The 25,294-nt window shown below is 39.8% G+C and overlaps 2 protein-coding genes across 3 annotated transcripts; one reads left to right on the top strand and one right to left on the bottom strand.

The window, feature by feature from the left end:
- Positions 1 to 562: 562 nt before the first annotated feature.
- On the bottom strand, positions 563 to 14,541 carry LOC120475412 (uncharacterized). Of its 2 annotated transcripts, none has more exons than XM_089129024.1 (4): positions 14,301 to 14,541; positions 10,584 to 10,806; positions 3,829 to 6,018; positions 563 to 3,458 (listed from the first exon to the last, which is right to left on the bottom strand). In XM_089129024.1, exons 2-4 carry the CDS (start codon positions 10,639 to 10,641, stop codon positions 3,421 to 3,423), a joined length of 2,286 nt encoding a protein of 761 aa, XP_088985150.1. In that variant the 5' UTR covers positions 10,642 to 10,806; positions 14,301 to 14,541; the 3' UTR covers positions 563 to 3,420. The 2 variants fall into 2 exon arrangements, with proteins under 2 accessions (XP_088985150.1, XP_088985151.1); XM_089129025.1 differs by having other exon boundaries at positions 10,584 to 10,801.
- A 121-nt stretch (positions 14,542 to 14,662) lies between these two features.
- Positions 14,663 to 24,051, top strand: LOC148981879 (uncharacterized). The gene is made up of 3 exons (XM_089129111.1): positions 14,663 to 14,771; positions 16,382 to 16,521; positions 22,187 to 24,051. Exons 2-3 carry the CDS (start codon positions 16,464 to 16,466, stop codon positions 23,671 to 23,673), a joined length of 1,545 nt encoding a protein of 514 aa, XP_088985237.1. The 5' UTR covers positions 14,663 to 14,771; positions 16,382 to 16,463; the 3' UTR covers positions 23,674 to 24,051.
- Positions 24,052 to 25,294: the final 1,243 nt, after the last annotated feature.

Below are 25,294 nucleotides of genomic sequence, written 5' to 3'. Positions count from 1 at the left end.
GTCGGTTTCCTGAATTGAGGGTTGCTATGCAACAGAGTTTCCTCAGAGTCTGGAGGAGCTGCTGGAGTAACTTTTTTGAAGAGCATGCAAGTGTACACGCTGGACAATGAAAATGTCCATACAAAATCAAAGCAAGATGAAAAGTCTCTGCAATAGTTAGGCAAAAAGCAACGCAGAGCTGCTTGTCATTGGGTTATAAGTGTGTCCATCCAACTTGTCCTTCCAAGTGTGTCAGCCAATTAGACATTGTCTTGGGTGGGGCCTACTCCCCGTTCTACGGTTCTTGCATGTTTTGGCATACTTTTCACATGATTGTGTACTCTCAAACATCTAAGAGTTTAGTAAAACACTTCAATAAGACAACTTTCATAGTTTAAATACACAATTCACTTTATATCAAAATTCTAGAAATCGTTTACCAATCAAGTAGTTACCAAATAACATAGTTGAGGTAGGAGTTAATAAGGATTTAGCTATGATAAATGTTTAAGGCACAGAATAAACATAGGTGATATAAAGTAGAGTTCTCAACGGGTCGGGTCAGCCCGACAAACCCAACGGGACCCGCGGGTTCGGGTCGAAAATGTAAGCAAATGACTCGGGTCGGGTCGGACCTCTGGCTTAAACTTTTCCGCCCAGTAAAAACAAAAAACAAATTATTAATCATCGCTGCTGTTCACAGTAAAGAAAATCTGGCTGCTGCTTGCAAAGTGCATCGCGGTTGGCTGGCCGAGAGGAGAACACGCCTCAGTCCATCCACTGTGGACGCACTCTTCCTCCACGATGCCTATCTATGGCTAGGCCTATTTTGTTTCAAAACCCGTAGCCCGCCCACTGGTTGGCTGTTTGAGTTCTTTTTATTTATTATTGTGTGAAGATTTTAATTTAAACAGGCATGGCGTTAGCTACTTTCCTTTGGAAATAGTAGTCAACACTGCACTTGCGCGGATTTCAGACGTGATTCGAGGTAAAAACTGGCGATGAATTCAGCTTATTGGAAGCAATTTTGAGGCCGTAGTTGGTTAGAAACCACGAGTGGGTTAATTTCATTCTATTGGTTTTGGAGACCAAAGTCTCTAGAATGTACAGCTGCAGAAAGGAGGTGTCCCTGGTTTAAGGTTTGTGGTGAATCAGGGCCATGGGAATGCTTTAGCACCCTTCATTTCCTGATAAGGGTATGAATTTATTTTTTTGGGGTCACCACAGGGTTTCTTGCCCATTTGTTCTTGGGTTTTGGGAACAAAGAGAATCTTTTCGTGCTGTCCTGGCATCGCTGGTGTGAGATTTGACAGGCACAGACAAGGGAGAGGGGGTGACATCTCCTTTAGCCATCTTGGCACCGTGAATGCGTTTTATTACTTACTAATGGTGTGATGGGGAATCGTCCTGAACCGTGGAATACAGTGTTGTTTATTAAATGGATTAGAGCGTTGACTTCGGTTCTCCAAGTCATCAACTTTATCCATCAGGTAAATGTTGTTCTGCTCCAGCTGTTGAACACCTGTGACACACTCCTGAGTTTTGTATGATTCCCAGACTGCTTTGAATAGGATCAACTTTTTCATCAAATTGCGGCAGCATTTCAGTCTTGATATGTTGAATGGCGTCCTACAATGTTTATAATGAGATGTGACGCTCCTCCATTGTAGCAAAGATCAAAGAATAAACAAATCTCGTAGCTATTTAGAATAAATTAGTTGATGCCTAACTTAATAAGAGTCGGTTTATGTCAAAAGCATATAGATCAGGATAAAGGAGAATTAACAAGCCTATATGACTCTTTTCCACTACATGGTACCAGCTTGACTCGACTCGGCTCGCCTTTGTTTGGTTTTCCACTGTGTAAAAGTTGTACCTGTCAGTGATGCGCGGGTTGATCCGAAATGAGCGGGTGCCTGCGGTCACCCGCGGTTACCCGCAGTTACGGGTCATCCAAAAATGTTTTTAATGATATTCGGGTCGAGGTTGGTCAGGTCGTTTGAAAAAAGATGCCAATTAAACATTTGTATTAATATAGTACTAGACACAATTTTTGATGAAATATACAGCCCTACACATTATTGGCTTAATAACTGGCACGAATATGACACACAAGCTCAGTCTAAACAGTTCCCGGATCTATACTGGTGATTCGAGAACTGCTGTCCCTGTGTGTTCGGTAGTACGCAGTATCAGCTGCTCGTGCTCATCACTTCTCTCAACAGTGGCACCAACATGTCTCGGTTCAGTGAACTGTTGGAGTTACTGAAGTAAAATATAATTCAGGATATTGATTTATTTCGATTCGGAGGGACTATCAGGCATGTCTGAAAGTGAGTAACTTTAGTAACTTCTGGATCAGCACTGACGCAGGACGCGAACTGTTTCGAACGATTCAGTTCGATTTAGTGTACTGGTTCAACCGGTTCAAAAGAACGATTCGTTCACGAACCGGCCATGTCTATGATCACTACAGTCTGCAGAGAGATGGAGGCGGCAAGAGAAAAGGTGAAGACTGGGGAGTGGAAATTCCGCAAATACACAAACAGAAAGAGTAAAAGTGTGGGAGACATTTGCTGAAATAATGAAAGATGATGACCAAAGTTCTGGCTTTGCCTTTGTTATGTGTAGGCGTACGTCTTCTTGCGATGCTGTGTTGTTACACGTCTACGGCCCAATAAAGCTCCGATGAGCATTTACTACTTTTAAAAAATGCGGTCAGGAAGCGGGTCGGGTACAATATTTTTTTTACTTTTTTTGCGGTCCGAGTTGCGGGCGGGTTAGTTGAAAGCGTCGGTCGGTTGCGGATTGTTTATACATTGACCCGCGCATCACTGGTACCTGTACCTGCTTTCGGTTACTTTTTTATACCACCTCTGGCGAGGTTCTAAGCGAGCTAAGGCAATACTAAAATCATGTCACGTGAAAACAATAACGACTGCTGATTGGTCAGAGAGAATCGTCACCATTTACTGCGTCATCATTACACGTGCCAGATGGAGTGTCCAGAGTAGCCCCGCTATTTTTAAATAGTTTGGCCAGAGATAGTCACTGAACTTACTACTATTATTATGGCAACTCGGAAGAATACACCGTGGTCAAACGAGGAGGTGCAGACTTTCCTTTGTTTGGTGGCCCAAGAGAGGATCCAGCGAGAGCTTGATGGGGCAACGAGGAACGGAAGGCACCGTATGACGACCAGGGACTATTTGTGGCGGTACTGTCTGCAATGGAAAACGGAACGAAAAGCGAGCCGAGTCGAGTCGAGTCCAGCTGGTACTGATAATGGAAAAGAGACATATGATAAGAGAGACATGCAGATGTGAGCCTGAGACACGTACACTCACACTCCAACTATTTTTAAAAGAGCTATAGTAAACAATGAAGATCCTCATGTGTCTCTTAAAGTTTCCTTTATCCATAAAGCTCTATCCGAATTGTTCACATGTGTAAGGTTCTCTCTGGTTCTCCCATCAGGTCTAAAAGAAACATAAAATCATGTGACATTTCAAATGAGAGAAACAATGTGAAATAAAAAGATCAAGTCAAGATCATTGATGAGTTCAATAGTCATTTTAAACCAATCAAATCTGGTTTGAGGAAGGTTCAAATTCACATTTAGGAAACTGGACATTTGTATGTTCTTGGAATGTTACAAATCAACATTCTTAGAATTTTGAAGTTAAATTAAAATTGTTGAAAGAACTTTTGAGGAACATTATACCTTTTAAAATACATTCCTCTAACTTCAAGAAAACTGGAAATAATTTACGTTCCCAGAACCAACATTCTGAATATTTGGAGAACGTTCTTATTAAAAAAAAGTCTGTAAGTAGGGGAACTACTTACCGTGACTGCTGTGATGTGGTTTTTCCACTGTATGGATCTTCGTGTGTTGTTTCAGGTGAGTTTTAATAGAGAAACTCTTTCCGCACAGATCACACGTGTGCGACTTCTCTCTGCTGTGGATTCTCTCATGTGTTTTCAGGCATGATGACCGACTGAATATCTTGTCGCAGTGTGAACACTTGTAAGGTTTTTCTCCAGTGTGGATCCTCTTATGTGTTTTTAGATTGGATGAGTGATTAAATCTCTTGTCACAGTGTGAACACTTGTAAGGTTTTTCTCCAGTGTGGATCTTCTCATGTTTTTTCAGATATGATGACTCACTGAATCTCTTGTCACAGTGTGAACACTTGTAAGGTTTTTCTCCAGTGTGGATCCTCTCGTGTGTTTTCAGAGATGATGACAGACTGAATCTCTTGTCACAGTGTGAACACTTGTAAGGTTTTTCTCCAGTGTGAATTCTCTCATGTGCTTTCAGAGCTGATGACAGACTGAATATCTTGTCACAGTGTGAACACTTGTAAGGTTTTTCTCCACTGTGGATCTTCTCATGTTTTTTCAGATCTGCCGACAGATTAAATCTCTTGTCACAGTTTGAACACTTGTAAGGTTTTTCTCCAGTGTGGATCTTCTCATGTTTTTTCAGATATGATGACCGACTGAATCTCTTGTCACAGTGTGAACACATGTAAGGTTTTTCTCCAGTGTGGATCTTCTCATGTTTTTTCAGATATGATGACCGACTGAATCTCTTGTCACAGTGTGAACACTTGTAAGGTTTTTCTCCAGTGTGGATCCTCTCATGTGTTTTCAGATATGATGACAGACTGAATCTCTTGTCACAGTGTGAACACTTGTAAGGTTTTTCTCCAGTGTGGCTCCTCTCATGTTTTTTCAGATATGATGACCGACTGAATCTCTTGTCACAGTGTGAACACTTGTAAGGTTTTTCTCCAGTGTGGATCATCTCGTGTGTTTTCAGAGATGATGACAGACTGAATATCTTGTCACAGTGTGAACACTTGTAAGGTTTTTCTCCAGTGTGAATTCTCTCATGTGCTTTCAGAGCTGATGACAGACTGAATATCTTGTCACAGTGTGAACACTTGTAAGGTTTTTCTCCAGTGTGGATCATCTCATGTGTTTTCAGATTTGCTGAGTGACTGAATCTCTTGTCACAGTGTGAACACTTGTAAGGTTTTTCTCCAGTGTGGATCCTCACATGTGATTTCAGATTTGCTGACTGACGGAATCTCTTGTCGCAGTGTGAACACTTGTAAGGTTTTTCTCCAGTGTGGATCTTCTCATGTTTTTTCAGATCTGCCGACAGATTAAATCTCTTCTCACAGTGTGAACACTCGTTAAGTTTTTCTCCAGTGTGGATCTTCTCATGTTTTTTCAGATATGATGACAGACTGAATCTCTTGTCGCAGTGTGAACACTTGTAAGGTTTTTCTCCAGTGTGAATTCCCTGATGCCGTTTTAAGTCCTTTGCTGTAGTAAAAGTCTTTTCACACTCAAAGCACATGTACTCTCTCACACCAGTGTGTGTTTTCTGATGTGCAAGTAAATATTGCAGCCGTGAAAAACTCCTTCCACACACAGAACATGAATGTGGCTTCACCTTCGTATGAACTCTCAGGTGTGTCTTCAGGTTCGATACCCAATTAAATGTTTTGCCGCACTGATCACATGAGAACGGTTTCTCTCCAGTGTGGATCCTCATGTGAACATTAAGACATGATGATTGACGGAAACTCTTTCCACACTGATCACATGTGAACGGCTTCTCTCCAGTGTGGATCATCATGTGAGTCTCAAGATATTGTTTGGTTGTGAAACTGTTTCCACACTGAGTGCAGGTGAAAGATTTTTTGGCTCTTCTTTTCTTTAAAAATGTATTTTTAGTCTTTGAGCGACTAGAGGGTTTTCCACCAGGTTTGACATGATGTTCTCTCAGTTCTTCACTCTCCTCCTTCACTTCTCTCAGTTCTTCTCTCTCCTCCTTCACTTCTCTCAGTTCTTCTCTCTCCTCCTTCACTTCCATCAGTTCTTCTCTCTCCTCCTTCACTTCTCTCAGTTCTTCTCTCTCCTCCTTCACTTCTCTCAGTTCTTCTCTCTCCTCCTTCACTTCACTCAGTTCTTCTCTCTCCTCCTTCACTTCACTCAGTTCTTCCCTATCCGCCATCGGGTCTGACATAAAAGAATTTTGATTGTCAGTTAAAAAAAAAGGTTAGTTCACCCCAAAATGAAAATTCTGTCAGTATTTACTCATCCTCATGCTATTCCAAACCTCTATGTGTTTATTTGTTCTGCTGAACACAAAGGAAGATATTTGGAAGAATGTTTTAATCAAACAGATCTCATTCCCCATTGACTACCATAGTATGTATTTTTTCCTACTATGGTAGTCAATGGGGAATGAGATTCCTTTGATTAAAACATTCTTCCAAATATCTTCCTTTGTGTTCAGCAGAACAAATAAACACATAGAGGTTTGGAACAACATGAGGGTGAGTAAATACTGACAGAATTTTCAGTTTGGGGTGAACCAACCCTTTAAATGCATTTGATCAAATGACACAATTTTCCAATGTAATATTTGCATTATAGCATATACAATAGTGTCGTAATGTTGATACCAATGTTTAGATTGATATTTAATTTATTGTACTTAAAACATTTTAATTATTGCAGTCCAGTCACACTAGAACTTTAATTCCCAATGACTCCCATTGTTTCGCATGTGAACGCATGTGGGATATCAGAAACACAAGAGGAACGGCAAATATTGGTCATTTATATCATAATTTAAGTCATTTTTAATTATTCTATTTAACTCTTTACATTAAATTTTACTGGTTCATTTGGATTCCAGTGTAACTTGGTGTTTCACTCTGGCCAATAATGCTGATGTCACGGTCACAAACTCATAAGTCTGATTATTAGTCAAAGGTTATGACTACTGGGCGGTAAACCAGTTTAAATTTCGGGACGATATGTATTTTTCCTAAACATGTCAAAATAAAAGTTTGGTTTAACTTGAAATAACAGAAATAGAGGCTTACTATAGTACATTTGAGTGTATCACAGTTTTTCTCAATTGCTTAAACACTATAACCAGGCCTTTGAACAAAAATTCCAAAAACATAACAGCGTTTATCAAAATCCACACCCATTTCACTAAACTACACTCATACCAGTTCACTGCTGAAACAGCTGCTGTATCTATTCAATGGTCATGAAGAGCGCTATGTAGAGTATGTAGAGAGCGGACCGCTATTAAATATATACCCTTCTCACACTAATAGTAACAGCTTTAAAACACAACAATAAATAACTGACAAAACTAACTCTTTAAAGGAGAACTCCGGTGCAAAATAAACCTTTGGTCTAATAAAACATCGGTACCTAGTCAACCATTCTTCTGAGATTTGTTTTCATGATAATCGAATGTGAATGAAAAAGAAATCACTAGTTTATACCACTAACAATGCTCAAAATAGCCCCACACTAACACAGCATAATGAGGGTCCCTGCATGCAAAACAAAGCATTGAGAACTTTGCAAGTGTACAGACTGTTTAATAAGAAGATACTTTATACACTCACTTAAAGGATTATTGGGAACACCTGTTCAATTTCTCATTAATTCAATTATCTAATCAACCAATCACATGGCAGTTGCTTCAATGCATTTAGGGGTGTGGTCCTGGTCAAGACAATCTCCTGAACTCCAAACTAAATGTCAGAATGGGAAACAAAGGGGATTTAAGCAATTTTAAGCTTGGCATGGTTGTTGGTGCCAGACAGGCCAGTCTGAGTTTTTTACAGTCTGCTCAGTTACTGGGCTTTTCATGCACAACCATTTCTAGGGTTTACAAAGAATGGTGTGAAAAGGGAAAAACATCCAGTATACGACAGTCCTGTGGACAAAAAAATGCCTTGTTGGTGGTAGAGGTCAGAGGAGAATGGGCCGACTAATTCAAGCTGATAGAAGAGGAACTTTGACTGAAATAACCACTCGTTACAACCGAGGTATGCAGCAAAGCATTTGTGAAGCCACAACACGCACAACCTTGAGGCGGATGGGCTTCAACAGCAGAAGACCCCACCGGGTACCACTCATCTCCACTACAAATAGGAAAAAGAGGCCACAATCTGCAAGAGCTCACCAAAACTGGACCGTTGAAGACTGGAAAAATGTTGCCTGACCTGATGAGTCCCGATTTCTGTTGAGACATTCAGATGGTAGAGTCAGAATTTGGCGTAAACAGAATGAGAACATGGATATATCATGCCTTTTTCCCACTGTGCAGGCTGCTGGTGGTGGTGTAATGGTGTGGGGGATGTTTTCTTGGCACACTTTGCTCCTTAGTGCCAATTGGGCATCGATTAAATGCCACGGCCTACCAGAGTATTGTTTCTGACCATGTCCATCCTTTTATGGCCACCATGGACCCATCTTCTGATGGCTACTTCCAGCAGGCTAATGCACCATGTCACAAAGCTCGAACCATTTCAAATTGGTTTCTTGAACATGACAATGAGTGCACTGTACTAAAATGGCCCCACAGTCACCAGATCTCAATCCAATAGAGCATCTTTGGGATGTGGTGGAACGGGAGCTTCGTGCCCTGGATGTGCATCCCACAAATCTCCATCAACTGCAAGATGCTATCCTATCAATAGGGGCCAACATTTCTAAAGAATGCTTTCAGCACCTTGTTGAATCAATGCCACATAGAATTAAGGCAGTTTTGAAGGCGAAAGGTGTCAAACACAGTATTAGTATGGTGTTCCTAATAATCCTTTAGGTGAGTGTAAAGACAGTTCACTTCGTGTATACAGGCGGCGCCATCTTTGGAAAACAGTGTCGACTAGTCAAACCACGAATGTCGTGCTGAGTGATCTGAACTGTATGAAGTTCAGCGAACTTCTGAACTGTATGAACGGCGTTCGGGGATCAACTTATCGGGACCATTTTCTAAGATGGCTCCTGTCTGTATACACAGTGAACTGTCTTTATAAAGTATCTTCTTATTAAACGGTCTGTACACTTACAAAGTTTTCAATGCTTTGTTTTGCATGCAGGGACCCTCATTAGCCGCATTTCCACTGCCGGGCTACGGCTGGGCCAGAGCTAACAGGGAGCCGAGCCAAGATAGTGGCCTCGAGCCTCAAGCACGGGGCTTGCGTTTCCATTGCAGGGCGAGTACCCCCGCAGCGCTGCCCTAAACCCCACCCCTAACACGCCTTTCTGGATCAAACGTCATACAACCCAACCCATTTCAGCGGCTATTATGAATTAATTAATTTTTTTAAGTTAGGAAGATAGCATGTATATTTACTCACCGGCCGTTGCTGCAATAGTGTCCCGATTGTATCGCGAGTCCCCACTAACAGAGGGACGGTGACCCAGCACACCGTCCATCAAGTCAAACCATTGAAAAATTCTTCTCTGAACTCCGCTTTGTCCATTGTGCATTTTAATCGCCTTGTACAATACTGCGCCCGCAACTTTTTTTATTTTTTCCTGAACTTGAAGCATTGCTCTCTGAATGTTTAGCTTAGAAAGTTCGGCATCAATGTATTTTGTAACATCCTCATTTCTTCACATGCCGTCAAATTGACGTCATATCCTTTCTTCTGCCCAAATGCTCAGAAGAGCTGCTGTCCTCGACAGACCAGTACAGGCGATTCTCCATTTCAAGCAGAGATTTTTTTGCGCGATATAAAAAAAGGGAAATGTGCATCTTGCTTTAGATCATAATGTTCCATAACACCGATAAACTCTTTTACCTTGAGCACGCCTCTAGCCCGAGCTGGCCCCCTCTGGCCCAAGGTATTCGACGGGCCAGAAATCCTGGCTGTTGGCCCCGAGTAAGCCCTGATCAAGCCCCAGAAGTGACAGTGGAAACGCGACTGGCTCTGGCACGCACTAGCACAGCTCGGCCCTGGCCCGGCAGTGGAAACGCGGCTAGTATGTTACCGTGTTAGTGTGGGGCTACTTTGAGCCTTGTTAGTGGTATAAACTAGCGATTTCTTTTTACTTAGTAAATGCCCCCATTACTAGCGTTATACGCTAAACATTTTTTTAGAAATAAAACTCTTTACATTCGATTAACATGAAAACAAATCTCAGAGAACGGTTGAATAGATACCTATGTTTTAAGAGCAAATTTATTAAAGGTGCAACAATTGACTAACGTTTCGATGTACAACTACATCTTCATCAGAGACTCTGATGAAGATGTAGTTGTACATCGAAACGTTAGTCAATTGTTGCACCTTTAGTAAATTTGCTCTTAGAAGATCTGTGCACCGGTGTTTCTCCCGTTCTGTCTGATCTTGTCCTGCCCTGGTTGCACCGGATCGTTTTGGCATTTTTCAGTAGCGCAGTAAGCCTCCCTTTCTTAATTGATACCTATGTTTTATTAGACCAAAGGTTCATTTTGCACCGGAGTTCTCCTTTAATACTGTAAGAGCATTTGATTCCCGAGATGCAGAAAACAGGATAGAATCACAGAATCCAGTCACTAATGGAACTTACTGTATAAAACGCAACCAGAATTGAATTGTGGGATGAATAAATCAAAAGAATGGCTGTACAAATCAGATATAGATACGGACTAGTGCCTGTGAATATTAAAGCTCAGAAAGTGTAAGGCTGAAATAACCTCAGATACTTTGAACTTCTGAGATACATGAACATGAATGTTCTCCAGCATCATGAATGAATGAAGAATAAACACCAACCTCTTTGTTCTTCAGGATCTTCAGTGTGTTTCATTCTGCAGGGTTCCGGATCACTCATGTTCTCACTGTCCTCTTTAATAAACTCAGTCTTTGCAGATTTCAGCTCTTTCTGATGCTCTGATGATCGTCTTCACTCGTAGTTGATGGGAATTTACAGCATTTATTGGGGAATTACAGTAGGAGGAGCTTCACTGATGATGTAATTGCTGTGGGAGGAGCTGACCTGCCCAAATCAAAATTATATATCACTAAAGGCCAATTTATACTTCTGCGTAGGGTGCGCGCAATAGGTACAGCGTAGCATACGCAGAGACGCGTCCCATACCGCGTACACTTCGCCGTAGCCTGACGCGCACCTCCTCAAAAATGTACACGTCGTGACGACGCGGACCGCAAGATCGATGATTGGTCGGCTTGGTAGCATCGCATTTCTTCCTACACATTTCCACACATATGATTTCCTCCGAGGTCTTCTCTCATTTCTGCCCTTCAGTTTTAGAAATTTCACTAAAATTAACTGTTTTTCCACCTCAATAAGCTCCAACTCCAACATGATCCTCTCTCTTTCAGGCTTGTAGTAACCGGTAGTAACTTAGCCGCAACTCGAGGAATCTAAACAGTGGAACATTAAAACCCTCCGCCACCAACTAGCGTTTCGGAGCAGTACTGCAGAGCAACCAAGACCTGAACGCAGAAGTATAAATGCTCACAAAGGCGTAGCCAACGCCGTACACTACGGCGTACCCTTGACGGAGAAGTATAAATTGGCCTTTACTGAGTTTGTTTTAATATGGTCAAAGACCAGAAGTTTAATTTTAGAGTGATATTACATTTATTTATTTATATACATAGAAAACCCAGTAAATGCAAGTGTAATGTTTGAAACAACTTTTGTGAAAACAAAATGCCAGTAAAATGGGTGAAATAATGTTGGATTCATTCAGCATAACATGTAAAAATGAAACAGCATAATTATTTTTTAAGTATAATGACTTTTTTTAGAAACTTATAAAAAAATAAGAGATCATACTATATCTAATTATTTTTAAATGATAAAAAAACTTCCTGCTGACAAAAAAGTGGTTTGAAGGATAGTGGCAAAAGTATTATACTGAAAATTAATAAGTATGTTGGAGCTGCCCTATAATCCTAATATACAGTTTTTGAATGTCATCAAATGATTATTGTTCTAAATATGCCTGGAAGCGCACGCACACACACACACAAACACACGCACACACACACACACACACACACACACACACACACACACACAGATAAATATAATAATGTTAGAATTAGAAATAAAACGCACTTTACGATAGACGGACAGACAGATATATATATATATATATATATATATATATATATAGAGAGAGAGAGAGAGAGCATAAAAGACAAATAAGATGCTAAGCAACAAATCCCCTCAGTCTGCTGACACCAATGAAATGAGATTTAAGTGACAATTTACAGGAGATGTGAAGACAGCATAATAAATGAGGTGAAAACAGGAACTATTGTCATGAAATAAAAAGTTTTCAGCACATCTGTTAATATTGATGAGTCTCAGCCTATCAACACTCATTCAACAAGCCATTCAGCACATTATTTGAGTCAGGATACATGATAAAAGCCAGTAAAACTGCTCTACCCATGGGGATAAAAATGCTAAGTATAGGTCTACTTACTGCCAGAAAAATTTAAGTGATAAGTTAATAATTAGTTAACTTGAAGTGTGCTATTTTAGAACAAATATTTTAGTTGTAATAAAATTGTAGTAGAGCACAACTTTAAGTGTAGCTATTTAATGTACATTTGTGAGCTAAATTGAAACAACTTGGAGTATACTTACTCTTATGTAAAAAGTATACTTTAAGTAATATATACTATAAGTAAATACCTGTAGGGACTAATTACATGGTTGATTAGATAAATTAAGGTGCACTTTATTTGTGTTACAAGAACATTACAAATTCATTACGAGTGTCTTCAAAACATACAGGCAATATAGCATAAGTGTATTATATTTGAGTAAAAAGCATGTGCTCAATGACACCTTTGGCTTATTCCAAATTGTACACTTTGTCTTCAATAACAAATGTGGATTAATAGACAAATATTATACATTAAAATCTCCAGTGTTGAAATCCTGGTGTTAAGGACAAGAGTAAAGTGTTAATTTTCTGGTGTTGAATTTAAAGGGATTAACACCGCTAGTGTAAACCACACTCTCTGGCTGGTGAAAATATGTGGAGTTAAATCTAAATTACACCAGAGAATGCTTTGAGAACACAGAGACTGTTACTAGTCACATCCAGGATATTTACGCGCTGGGCGAGACGAAATGCGCTGAAACTTTGTTCACAGATGCCATTTTCTTTGACTCGAGTCGCAAGGCATACGAGGAGGAAACACGTTTATTACGTGTTTTATCGCATTTATATATTCATTTTAGAATGAAAAATTATTTGAATCATTTTAAAATTGAAAGCAAAGAACGTTAAGTGAGAGTAGGCTACTCATAAAATTTACAACAGTCGCCTATGTATAGATACAGTATGTGGACATATCAATAAATATGCCATTGTGTTCCAAATCTCTGTGCCGGATTTTCCTTAATAACTCTGAGTGGGTCTCCTCAAATGCTCTGTTTTCATTGACTTGCTGTGGGAATCCTTGATTATTTTTAGCCAATCACATCATTAGGGTTTTTGACTGCACATTTGTTTTAAATTTTTTTCTAGTCACATGTTCGTGGTGTGCTGTACAAAATTTCGTGGCCATTTAAACTCCCCTACTTTTTTTATGACGACCGACATTGAACATTACCTGTAGAAGAGCTGTCAAAATGCAGGGCGTCGTTTAGGCTACACTCAACATGTGTGGTCTCCTCCACTTTATTTCCTCCACCAGTGTTAGTTTTGTTAGTATATTCTTACACAACTGGAAATAGCATGAATCAACCAAAATCCATCCTTTAAATTAAGGATAATTTTACTTGGATCGTTGTTTTACATTTGTATATTCAACAACTTGCTTGTCAGTAAAATACCATAAAAGATAGGCCAAATCAGTCTTTATGTGTGTTAATACGGCACGTTAGATCCAAATAACTATATGAAACCCATCTCCACAGAAAATTTCATTAAGATATCTTGAATATTGAAAAAGTTATGAGCATTTTTGTGAAAAAAACTACTTATTTTCGGTCACACTAAATTCTATTGTTTTCACCATAGAAATGAGACAATAATAGGCACTGATTACTGAACTATAAAATGTTGTAACTTTCATCATACTTGATATATTTACTTTTTATTTATTTTTTAAAGGGGGTACCCAGGTCTTTCCACATATGCTATCCATTTGTCTATTTGTTGAGTTTTAATTTTTTGCCAGTAAAAAAAACAAACAAACAATCAAACAAACAAAAAGTAAGTGGTTAACATGTGGGGTTAATATTTAAATACTCTTTTCCGTTCATTAGTTAAATACTGATACCGATAATGTTCTGGGAGACCTGCTACTATGGTAACGAACTACACTTTTACATGCCTCTGATTGACAGATAAATCATGCAATCGTATTTCACTGTTGTTGAGGTTTTTTCAGCTTTGTACAACATTTGCTTCATACATTTACTGCAGTTTAACTGTATTGTTAAAGAGGGCAAGCTTTATCATTTAACTGAGCTGTGAATGCGTTTAAGACACTTACATTGTTCTTGCTCCGTCAGTGCAACAACTCCGTCCATGTTATGAGCCGAGTTTTTTATTTCCTTTAACTGCTCAGTGCTCTGGTATTATCAATGGGATTACGTATTTCAGGTGTTGCTATTCACGTTTAAAATCAGAATATTAGCATAGCTCACTTACAATCACTGAAAAATTGAAACGTTAGCGATACTGATACAAAACACAAACGCCAGTGATTGCATGTCAACAACGCGCGGTTTGAACGTCCCGCCCCCCAACCGAACAGAAAGTTTTGATTGGTTTTGCACCCAAGTCAGACCTGTCTGTTATTGGCTGAAGTGCTTCAGATCTGTCTGTTATTGGCTAAAGTGCTTCAGATATGTCTGTTATTGGCTGAAGTGTAGTGTTAGAGTTGGATTCGCGTCTCTGAGCATCTGTCGGTGACGTTATCGGCTCGCGCCGTTTCTTGAGTTTCAGCGTCGAGTCTTGTGAGGTGAGTTGAGCAGTTCATGCTATTTCTCATATTACACACCTACTTGCCCTATGACAAAGTGCGGGGGACGAATTTACATTGTATAAAAAGTGGGGGGGGGGGGGGACACGTATTACAATAACAATACAATAACAGTATTGCTTTTCAGTGTAGCAGTTTTACAGGCTTTTATATCCTGACCCAAATAATGTGTTTCTAACAGCAAACACACAGAATAAAGTGAGATGATCTGCTGATGATCCTGAATGGCTTGTTGAATGACTGTTGATAGTCTGAGGATCATCAATATTAACAGATCTGCTGAAAACACTCTTTATTTCATGACAATAGTTCCTGTTTTCACCTCATTTATTATGCTGATGTCTTCACATCTCCTCTAAATTGTCAGTTAAATCTAATTTCATTGGTGTCATCAGACTGAGGGGGTTTGTTGGCTACTATTTATTTCTGTTTATGATTTTAACTGTTTTTCTTACCATTATGTATATTTTGAAGAATTTAAGTTATTTATTTTCGTTTCTATATTTCTAGATACCTGTATTTTAATGAAGCAGAAAAATGTTAGGATTAGCAATAAAAATAATTAATGAATTGGCATCAGTTACTGTAGGAATCGGATTACATGAAAGTGTCATTTATGATAAAAACAAACTCAGTAATTGTTCCCCCAAAATTATGTATTACATAATACAGTAGTACAAATGTTTCACATATGCTGTTCTAAATTATCACAAACCATCATAAGATATGAAGAGCAATAAAGTTAACATTCAATGTTTACCAATGTTTAATAAATATTTTGTATTATAAGAAAAATACTGATAATCATAATCATATGCTGTAGATTCACAAAGCTGTTGCTAACAACTTAATCCAAACTATCCCAATACGTTTAATTTTTAACCAAAACATAACCAACCCTATCAGATCACACTTTTCTTTGTTCAGTTGCCTCTTATAAATCAATAACAGCAGACAAACAAAATTTAAAGTGAAAGTGTAAGGGTCAAGAGCCCAACTAAAGCAAACACTGATCGCCATATATGACAAATGCTTGTTAACAACATGTGTCTTCAATAATGCTCAATCATCACTAAATTAATTACTTAGTTATCTCATTAACTTAAACAGTCTTGAGTCTGTCTGAAAGCAGGCAAAGGTGTTTTTTTTTTACCATTTTCTAAACAAGGAACCGGCTTTACTGATGAGATGCGCATAACAATGTCATGATATATCGCACAGCACTATGTCAGCTTTAAAATGGTAGATGTTGGGTATCTTTTCAGAACATTTACATTTATTTATGTAAAACTTACCAAGTAATAAGATCAAATTGAACATTAAACTGTGACTCTTGTCTATATCTTTTTTTTTGTTCATAATAAAAAAATCCATTTTCTCTATGCAACATATTAAATAAATATTACACATCAATCCAGAAAGACTTCACACACATTAAAAGAAAATATGTAAGACAGTTTCAGTATCCTTTTTACATTTGCTCCTCCCACTGCAATTGCATCATCAGTGGGAGGCACTGTAATTATCCCCAATACATGCTAGATATAAATTATCAGTTTACCTATAAATGCTGGAATATTTGCCATCAGCTACAAGTGAAGACAAGCATGAAAGCATCAGGAAGAGCTGAAATCTGCAAAGACCAAGTTTATTAAAGAGGACCGTGAGAACATGAGTGATCCAGAACCCTGCAGAATGAAACACACTGAAGATCCTGAAGAACAAAGAGGTTGGTGTTTATTCTTCATTCATTCATGATGCTGAAGAACATTCATGTTACAAACATTCATCACATTTAGATGAACAGTTCAAGGTTTTTTTTTTAGACAAATGGTCAGTAAAGGGAGGTTTCATATAATCAACATCAGGTCAAACTAAATATTTGAACTGTTTTATTTGACATTTATTTGATGTATGGTTTACAATTTGTAACCATTTACCAGAACTTTGTTGATGTGAAGTCCATGGAAGACGTAGCCTAGTTCAGTGTGAATTGCCCTTAATTAGAAGGTTTTTGTAGTTTTTGACATACAGGGATGCAAACAAACGCGCTATTCGGCACCTCACACTTTTTCACGTCAGTTTGGGTGACTTGTGTGAATCGTGCAAATCCGAAGAGATTTTTTTTAGGGGTGGGGGGTGTCTGATTTATTATTTCACCAACAGTAATTCTGGATTGCCTCCACCAAACAAGTAGGAAATAAGCAAATCAGAAAACTGCGAGCCAAAACAGCAGTATGCACACAAGCGTGAACCACTATTGTTTCTTCCACTTGTGGCCTGATTGGAGGTAGCTCGTCAAGTGGCTGCGTGAGGATATTATCTTGCGCGCTCACTGTGCAGAAACGTGGATGGCATTCGGCGCGTGTATAATGTTTTTTGTCCTCATATCTTGTGCGCGAGTTTTGAGACTAAATAAACGCTGTAGAACCGTTCACATATTGTGTCTTTTGCGCTCTCAAGTTCGCTATTTCAAATGTAGCCCGCTCATAATTGAAGCATTTTTTTCTGGCTCAACTCCTCAACTTTTCAGAATGCCGCAAGCGCACCACATTTCATGTCACAAGAACCAACCACCGTTGAAAGCTCAGTAAACATAAAGGATAGGGGTGCGCCGAAAAACTACAAAATAAATATTGTGGTAGAGCTACAGAAAGTGTTTTTTAGTGGTGAAAATCTATTAGCTCCTAAAACTACTTTGTCGTTGTGGAGAGCGCAGTGCATGGATGCTTAGCAATGTCAGACACCATGGAAAATCAGACAGAATTTTACTATTGCTAATGTGCATTAATGTAATCACGTTTTTTTTACTCATTCTTTTAACAAAAATGATTAAAGGATTAGTTCACTTTTGAAAAAGCTTTTGCTGATAATTTACTCACCCCCATGTCATCCAAGTCCATGTCTTTCTTTCCTCAGTCAAAAAGAAATTAAGGTTTTTGATGAAAACATTCCAGGATTTTTCTCCATATAATGGACTTCAATGGGAACCGGATGGTTCAGGTCCAAAAGATAGTGTTAATAACAGTTTCAGATGCAGCTTCAAATGTCTTTAAACAACACCAGACGATGAATAAGGGTCTTATCATGCGAAACGATCGGTTATTTCAATGCTTATTCCAAAAATGTAACTTTTCTAAGGACAAATGCTAGCCTTTCTCCATTCTGTGAGGCGCGTTTGCAACGTCACGTAATTACGTTCAAAAGGTCACGGGCGACGTAGCCAGAAGTACAGAGTCAGAGTGTTTACAAGTTGAACGCATAGGTTGAACGTGAAAACTAACTCAAACACCGTTTACAAAAAAGGAATTAAAGGGTAAAACAGCGATGTCGGGCGATTTTGATTCTGTACTTCCGGCTACGTCGCCTGTGACCTTTTGAACGTAATTACGTATTACGTGACGTTACAAACGCGCCTCAGAGAATATAGCAAGGCTAGCATTTGTCTTTATAAAAGTTACATTTTTGGAATAAGTTTTGAAATAACCGATCGTTTTGCATGATAAGACCCTTATTCATCGTCTGGTGTCGTTTAAAGACATTTCAAGCTGCATCTGAAACAGTTATTAACCGTCTTTTGATACTTGAACCATCCGGTTCCCATTGAAGTCCATTATATGGAGAAAAATCCTGGAATGTTTTCATCAAAAACCTAAATTTCTTTTCGACTGAGGAAAGAAAGACATGGACATCTTGGATGACATGGGGGTGAGTAAATTATCAGCAAAAGTTTTTTCAAAAGTGAACTAATCCTTTAAAAGTCCGAAATATGGGTGGTTGATCTTTTTATAAAACCCTTTTTTTGTGAAAATTAAAGGCTGAAATATGTGAGTTTGTCTGTTTATAAAACCTTTTTTTATGATTTAAAGACTGAAACATATATGTGCCCTAGGGGTGGGCTGGAGATGGCAGGGGTTGGTGGCAATGTACTGCCCTACAAAGCAAAAAGGCAGTAACTGCATTTTTGGTCAAACATTTGTTATTACCATTTTCATGACATTCGAGGCATCCTTTGTTGTGTGACAAAACATATTATCTCAAATGTGTGTCGTTTTGGAGAAAAATGGTAGTCGTTTGTACAGTAACTGTAAAAAGCCCGAGTTATAGTCATTTTTCTCAGTTCTGCGTAGTTACTGCCTTTTTGCTTTGTAGTGCTATAGTATCTGTATACATTTATTAAAACAGAAAGACTGCAATATCACATGGTCCTAAGTATTCAGACCCTTTGCTCAGTATTTGTAGAAGCACCCTTTTGATCTAATACAACCAAGAGTCTTTTTGGGAAAGATGCAACAAATTTTTCACATCTGGATTTGGGTATCCTCTGCCATTCCTCCTTGCAGATCCTCTCCAATTCTGTCAGGTTGGATGGTAAACATTGGTGGACAGCCATTTTCAGGGGCCTATACCATGAAGCTGGTATAGGTGGCTAGCCAACTTTGTTTCAGTTTAGTTTACGCCAACCCTGGGTTTAAGGCACCATGAAAGTGGTTTGGCTTTTAGCAGTGTTCATCGCCACAGTAAAGCAGGGGGTTAAGTTTTTGCACATCGTGCAGAATAACCCTAATGGCACCATGGTGGCGGTGCCACCGGCTTATCGAGCAGTGATGAAGGGCCAAAGCTTGCGGTGCCACCGGCTTGGGCCCGCAATCGCTGCTCGCAGCTATATTAATACATTTATTTCGTAAGAGAATTGTGCTGCTTCTCTCGTGAGAAATTTATTTCAATGAGTTTTGAATGAGTTTCACTCTTTCTCAGCATGTGATTGGCTCTTCGCTACTGATGTCACACCTAAACTCCTAAACTCATGATCAAAGCCTGAGTTGACAGAGAAAGTTGATGTTCAGCATCATGGAACGAACAAAGCCGGGTTGGATTGGTTTGGTTTTATCAACTCGAAACTAATCCTGCAACCCTGAGTTTGTTCATCTACCATCATGGTACAGGCCCCAGGTCTCTCCAGAGATGCTCAATTGGGTTTAAGTCAGGGCTCTGGCTAGGCCATTCAAGAACAGCCACGGAGTTGTTGTGAAGCCACTCCTTTTGTTATTTTAGCTGTGTGCTTAGGGTCATTGTCTTGTTGAAAGGTGAACCTTCGGCCAGAGCACTCTGGAAAAGGTTTTTGTCCAGGATATCCCTGTACTTGGCCGCATTCATCTTTCCCTCGATTGCAACCAATCGTCCTGTCCCTGCAGCTGAAAAACACCCCCACATCATGATGCTGCCACCACCATGCTTCACTGCTGAAATGGTATTGGACAGGTGATGAGCAGTGCCTGGTTTTCTCCACACATATCGCTTAGAATTAAAGCCAAAAAGTTCTATCTTGGTCTCATTAGACCAGAGGATCTTATTTATCACCATCTTGGAGTCCTTCAGGTGTTTTCTTTTTAGCAAACTTTGACTGAGCAGAGGCTTCCGTCGGGCCACTCTGCCATAAAGCCCAGACTGGTGGATTGCTGCAGTGATGGTTGACTTACTATAACTTTCTCCCATCTCCCGACTGCATCTCTGGAGCTCAGCCACAGTGGTCTTTGGGTTCTTCTTTACCTCTCTTACCAAGGTTCTTCTCCGCCGATAGCTCAGTTTGGCCGGACGGCCAGCTCTAGGAAGGGTTCTGGTCGTCCCAAACGTCTTCCATTGAAGGTTTATGGAGGCCAATGTGCTCTTAGGAACCTTAAGTGCAGCAGACATTTTTTTTGTAACCTTGGCCAGATCTGTGCCTTGCCACAATTCTGTCTCTGAGCTCTTCAGGCAGTTCCTTTGACCTCATGATTCTCACATGAATCAAACATAGCTGGACTCAAAGGAAGGTGTAGAACCATCTCAAGGATGATCAGAAGAAATAGACAGCACCTGAGTTAAATATAAAGGTGTCACAGCAAAGGGTCTGAATATGTAGGCCCTGTTTACACGAGAGCGCTCGCGGGTGAAAACGTAAACATATTTTATCGGATGTGCCTTTCGTTTATACGGCAACGGCGTTTTTGGGGCTTAAAAACGCAAAAAAGTGAAACCACCCTCCAGAGTGGAAATCTTAAAAACGCTCCACCGCCGTGTTCCCGTGTAAACGGTAAAAACATAAAAGTCTGCTTGACATTGAAGGTTCTACGCAGACGCGTGGACTTGGTGTTGTTGTAGTATGCACTCCTAGCCACCTGAAGTGCATACTACATTGAATTTCACACACTTTTGCGTCACCATTTGCACGCGGGTTTCCCACACAAAACGCTCGTCTAAACGCAGAATAAAAAGTGATGGCGCAACGCCACTTTTGCGTTTTCTCTTGCGAATCGTTTCCGTGTAAACATAGCCTTAGGACCATGCGATATTTCAATTTTACTTTTTTAATTAATGTGCAAAAATGTCAACAATTCTGTGTTTTTCTGTCAACATGGGATGCTGTGTGTACAATAATTAGGGGGAAAAACTAACTTAAATGATTTTAGCAAATGGCTGCAAAATAACAAAGAGTGAAAAATTTAAGGGTGTCCGAATACTTTCCGTACCCACTGTATTTTAGTAATCATCGTAGGTTGGGTATCATTCGAAAGCTTACAAACTCAAAATTCATCCTGTGAAGACCGTTTTGAAATTGGACAATTCCCAGATAGCAAACTGACATTGAATCAACGTGGAAACATGACATCGAAACAACGTTGTTTTGACATTGTTTTGCTCATCGAATTAACGTTGAACCAACGTCAGACGCGTCATTCTTCAAAACTAACAGAAAATCAACTTGAAATCAACGTTGTTTCAACGTTATGAAAGCAAACCAATTTCGATTTTCATTTAGCTTTGAAGAATGCCGAGTCCGACGTTGGTTCAACGTTAATTCGATGAGCAAAATCAACGTTGTTTCGATGTCATGAGAGACGTCATTTCCACGTTGATTCAATGTCAGTTTGCTGTCTGGGTTAGGAGGTGAGCAAGTGTGTTCTCTTGTGCTCCGCATCACACCACAAAATAACGCTGGATAAAAACAAATAAGTAAAAACTTGTGTGCTATTGTAGTTTACACAGGACTGGCGGGACCTTCATTCTGTTTTTAATTTATTTCTGTAATTTGACAATAAACTGACCTTCAATCTATTTTTAGACTTTACTGAAAATTTTCAAGCGCGACATCCGACGGGTTTTCCCAGATTGCATCACAATTGCGTCATTGAGCCAACATATTTAATAGTTCTCACTACAGAAACATGGGATTTGTGCCTATGCTGTCTAAAAACAATAACTGGAAGATCAGTGTACTTGATGGAAAGTTTCAGGGATGTATAATTCATTTATAGAAATACATAAATTGTTGTATTATTTTATTGCAGTTGTCTGTTTCTGGGATCATTTTTATTATTTAGAAAAATTCAAAATGAGTTTTTCTTTCATGACAGACCCCATGGAAGTGAAGGAGGAGAGAGAAGAACTGAGAGAAGTGAAGGAGGAGAGAGAAGAACTGAGAGAAGTGAAGGAGGAGAGAGAAGAACTGATGGAAGTGAAGGTGGAGAGAGAAGAACTGAGAGAAGTGAATGTGGAGAGAGAAGAACTGAGAGAAGTGAAGGAGGAGAGAGAAGAACTGAGAGAAGTGAAGGAGGAACATCATGTCCAACCTGGAGAAAACCGTGTGAGTTTCTCAAAGACTAAAAATACATTTTCAAAGAAAAGAAGAGCCAAGAAATCTTTCACCTGCACTCAGTGTGGAAAGAGTTTAAAAACCAAACGAAATCTCAAAATGCACATGATGATCCACACTGGAGAGAAGCCGTTCACATGTGATCAGTGTGGAAAGACATTTATCTGGGCATCAAACCTGAAGAAACACCTGCCAGTTCATACGAAGGAGAAGCCGCATTCATGTTCTGTGTGTGGAAAAAGGTTTAAATGGCTGCAATATTTACATAAACATGAGAAAACTCACACTCGTGTGAGAGAGTACATGTGCTTTGAGTGTGAGAAGACTTTTACTGCAGCAAAGGATTTAAAACGGCACCAGAGGATCCACACTGGAGAAAAACCTTACAAGTGTTCACACTGCGACAAGAGATTCAGTAAGTTATCATCTCTAAAAACACACGAGAGGATCCACACTGGGGAAAAACCTTACAAGTGTTCACACTGTGACAAGAGATTCAGTACGTCAGCAAATCTGAAAAAGCATGAGAAGATGCACACTGGAGAAAAACCTTACAAGTGTTCACACTGTGACAAGCAATTCAGTCAGTCGACATCTCTGAAAAAACATGAGAGGATCCACACTGGAGAAAAACCTTACAAGTGTTCACACTGCGACAAGAGATTCAGTGAGTCATCAGATCTGAAAACACATGAGAGGATCCACACTGGAGAAAAACCTTACAAGTGTTCACACTGTGACAAGCAATTCAGTCAGTCGACATCTCTGAAAAAACATGAGAAGATCCACACTGGAGAAAAACCTTACAAGTGTTCACACTGTGACAAGAGATTCATTCTGTCAGCAACTCTGAAAACACATGAGAGGATCCACACTGGAGAAAAACCTTACAAGTGTTCACACTGTGACAAGAGATTCAATGAGTCATCATATCTGAAAACACATGAGAGGATCCACACTGGAGAAAAACCTTACAAGTGTTCACACTGTGACAAGAGGTTCAGTCAGTCATCAAATCTGAAAAAACATGAGAAGATCCACACTGGAGAAAAACCTTACAAGTGTTCACACTGTAACAAGAGATTCAGTGAGTCATCAAATCTGAAAAAACATGAGATGATCCACACTGGAGAAAAACCTTACAAGTGTTCACAGTGTGACAAGAGATTCAGTGAGTCATCATATCTGAAAAAACATGAGAGGATCCACAGCAGACTATTTGCTTCGCCCTCTAAAGACACGTGCTGACCGCCTATTAACCGTCTCTATGGGGTCCACCTCAAAGAATCTCTTTGCTAGTTCGTTTTGGTTCCGTGCGCCACGAGTGAAAGTGAGAGAATGTTGTTCCAGCTGGAGCTAATCGACGTTCAACAAGACGACACAAACTTTGTCCCTATTAAACCAACATGGATGTCCAGGGCCCGTTCCACCCGAGCTGCCATATCTGTTCGGAATGACTTGAAGGCTTTTTTCAGTCTCCACATGGAACTGTGCCATGGCAGGATAATGTAGTGTCCCGTGGCAGACTTGGTTAGTACTGTATGTGTGTTATCAATGATGTAACCGTGAACATTGTATTGAAAATAATCAACAAACTGTATTTCAAAATAAACGCTGATTTATTGATTGATTGAAGTTTATTGCGAGCAAAAAAGAAAGAAAAGAGGATAGACATATATATTAACAATGAAATAAAAACAAGTTTATTTTTTAGTTTCATTCTTTATTTACTTTCTTTATAAGAGTATTATAATTATCAGTACGAGGGTGCAAATGTTAAAAATGGCGCTATAGCGGGAGGGGGAAACCGGAAAAGCTACACTCCTGAAATGATGTATAATCTGACCAATCACAGATCTTGCTGTCTGCGTCGCCTCGACGCGTAGTTACAAATTTTTGGAGGTGCACGTCGAGCTACGGCGGAGGGGTCAGAGAGGGGTTTGCATCGACGCAGAGAGGTCTGCGGGGGTATGCCGTCGATTCGACGCAGAAGCATAAAAGGCTTGAGACACGAAACGAGCGGTTTGTTTGAGAAAACGAACGAAACGTATTTATGTAATTTTTAACTCTTGTAACCACAGTCACGTCTAAGTGATTCTGAGAGTGAGGGCACTTTGGTCTGCGCAAGCGCCGGAAGTGATCTCTTGCGCTTGTACGTCACTCATTGACTACGTTTACATGCAGCCAATTTTCGGGTTATGATTGGGTTAAGGTCACTATTCGGGGTTTCTGAAACATTAGGTATAACCCGTTTACATGTGTGAGCAGAGAGAGTTTCTCCTGTAAACATGTAATTGCAATATCCCGATGTAAACGGTGACAACGGTGGTTAGCGTCTGGACGTACGGATAACCTTAAGACGCAATATGCATCATTTCCGATTCTTCTTCCATTATCCAAAGACAGCAACAACAGCAGCACGCGGATGATGAATAGTTCGGGGCAGATAGCGATCGCCTTTGTTTGCACTTTGATGCTGGTAACGTTACTGACCTCGCTCCAAAAGTATGCTGTGCTGCGTCTCGCCATGTTTACTTCCGGTATTTTTGTATGCGCCGAGAAGTTTCTCTACTCAAAAGACCAAGATTCCTTGCGAATAGAACATGCGCAGAAGAACACAAATCACTATGGGGAAATGCCGACACACGTTTACATGACCAAAAATTCGGGTTAGAAAAGGGGTACCCCAGGTATAATATCCCTTGTTTTTAAAATCCGGGATATGAGCATATTCGGGTTTTTGCCGGCGCTTACACAGACCGAAGCGCCCGCGTCCTCAGATCACTTGGACGTGGCTGTGGTTACAAGAGGTAAAAACGATATAAATACTCATACAAACCGCTTGTTTCGTGTCTTAGGCCATCAATGT

The sequence above is a fragment of the Pimephales promelas genome, chromosome 3, assembly GCF_988280905.1.
Source record: "Pimephales promelas chromosome 3, fPimPro1.hap1.1, whole genome shotgun sequence".
Lineage (NCBI taxonomy): Eukaryota > Metazoa > Chordata > Actinopteri > Cypriniformes > Leuciscidae > Pimephales > Pimephales promelas.
The sequence above is the reverse complement of the archived record's forward strand: the minus strand, read 5'-3'. Positions and strand labels throughout refer to the sequence as shown.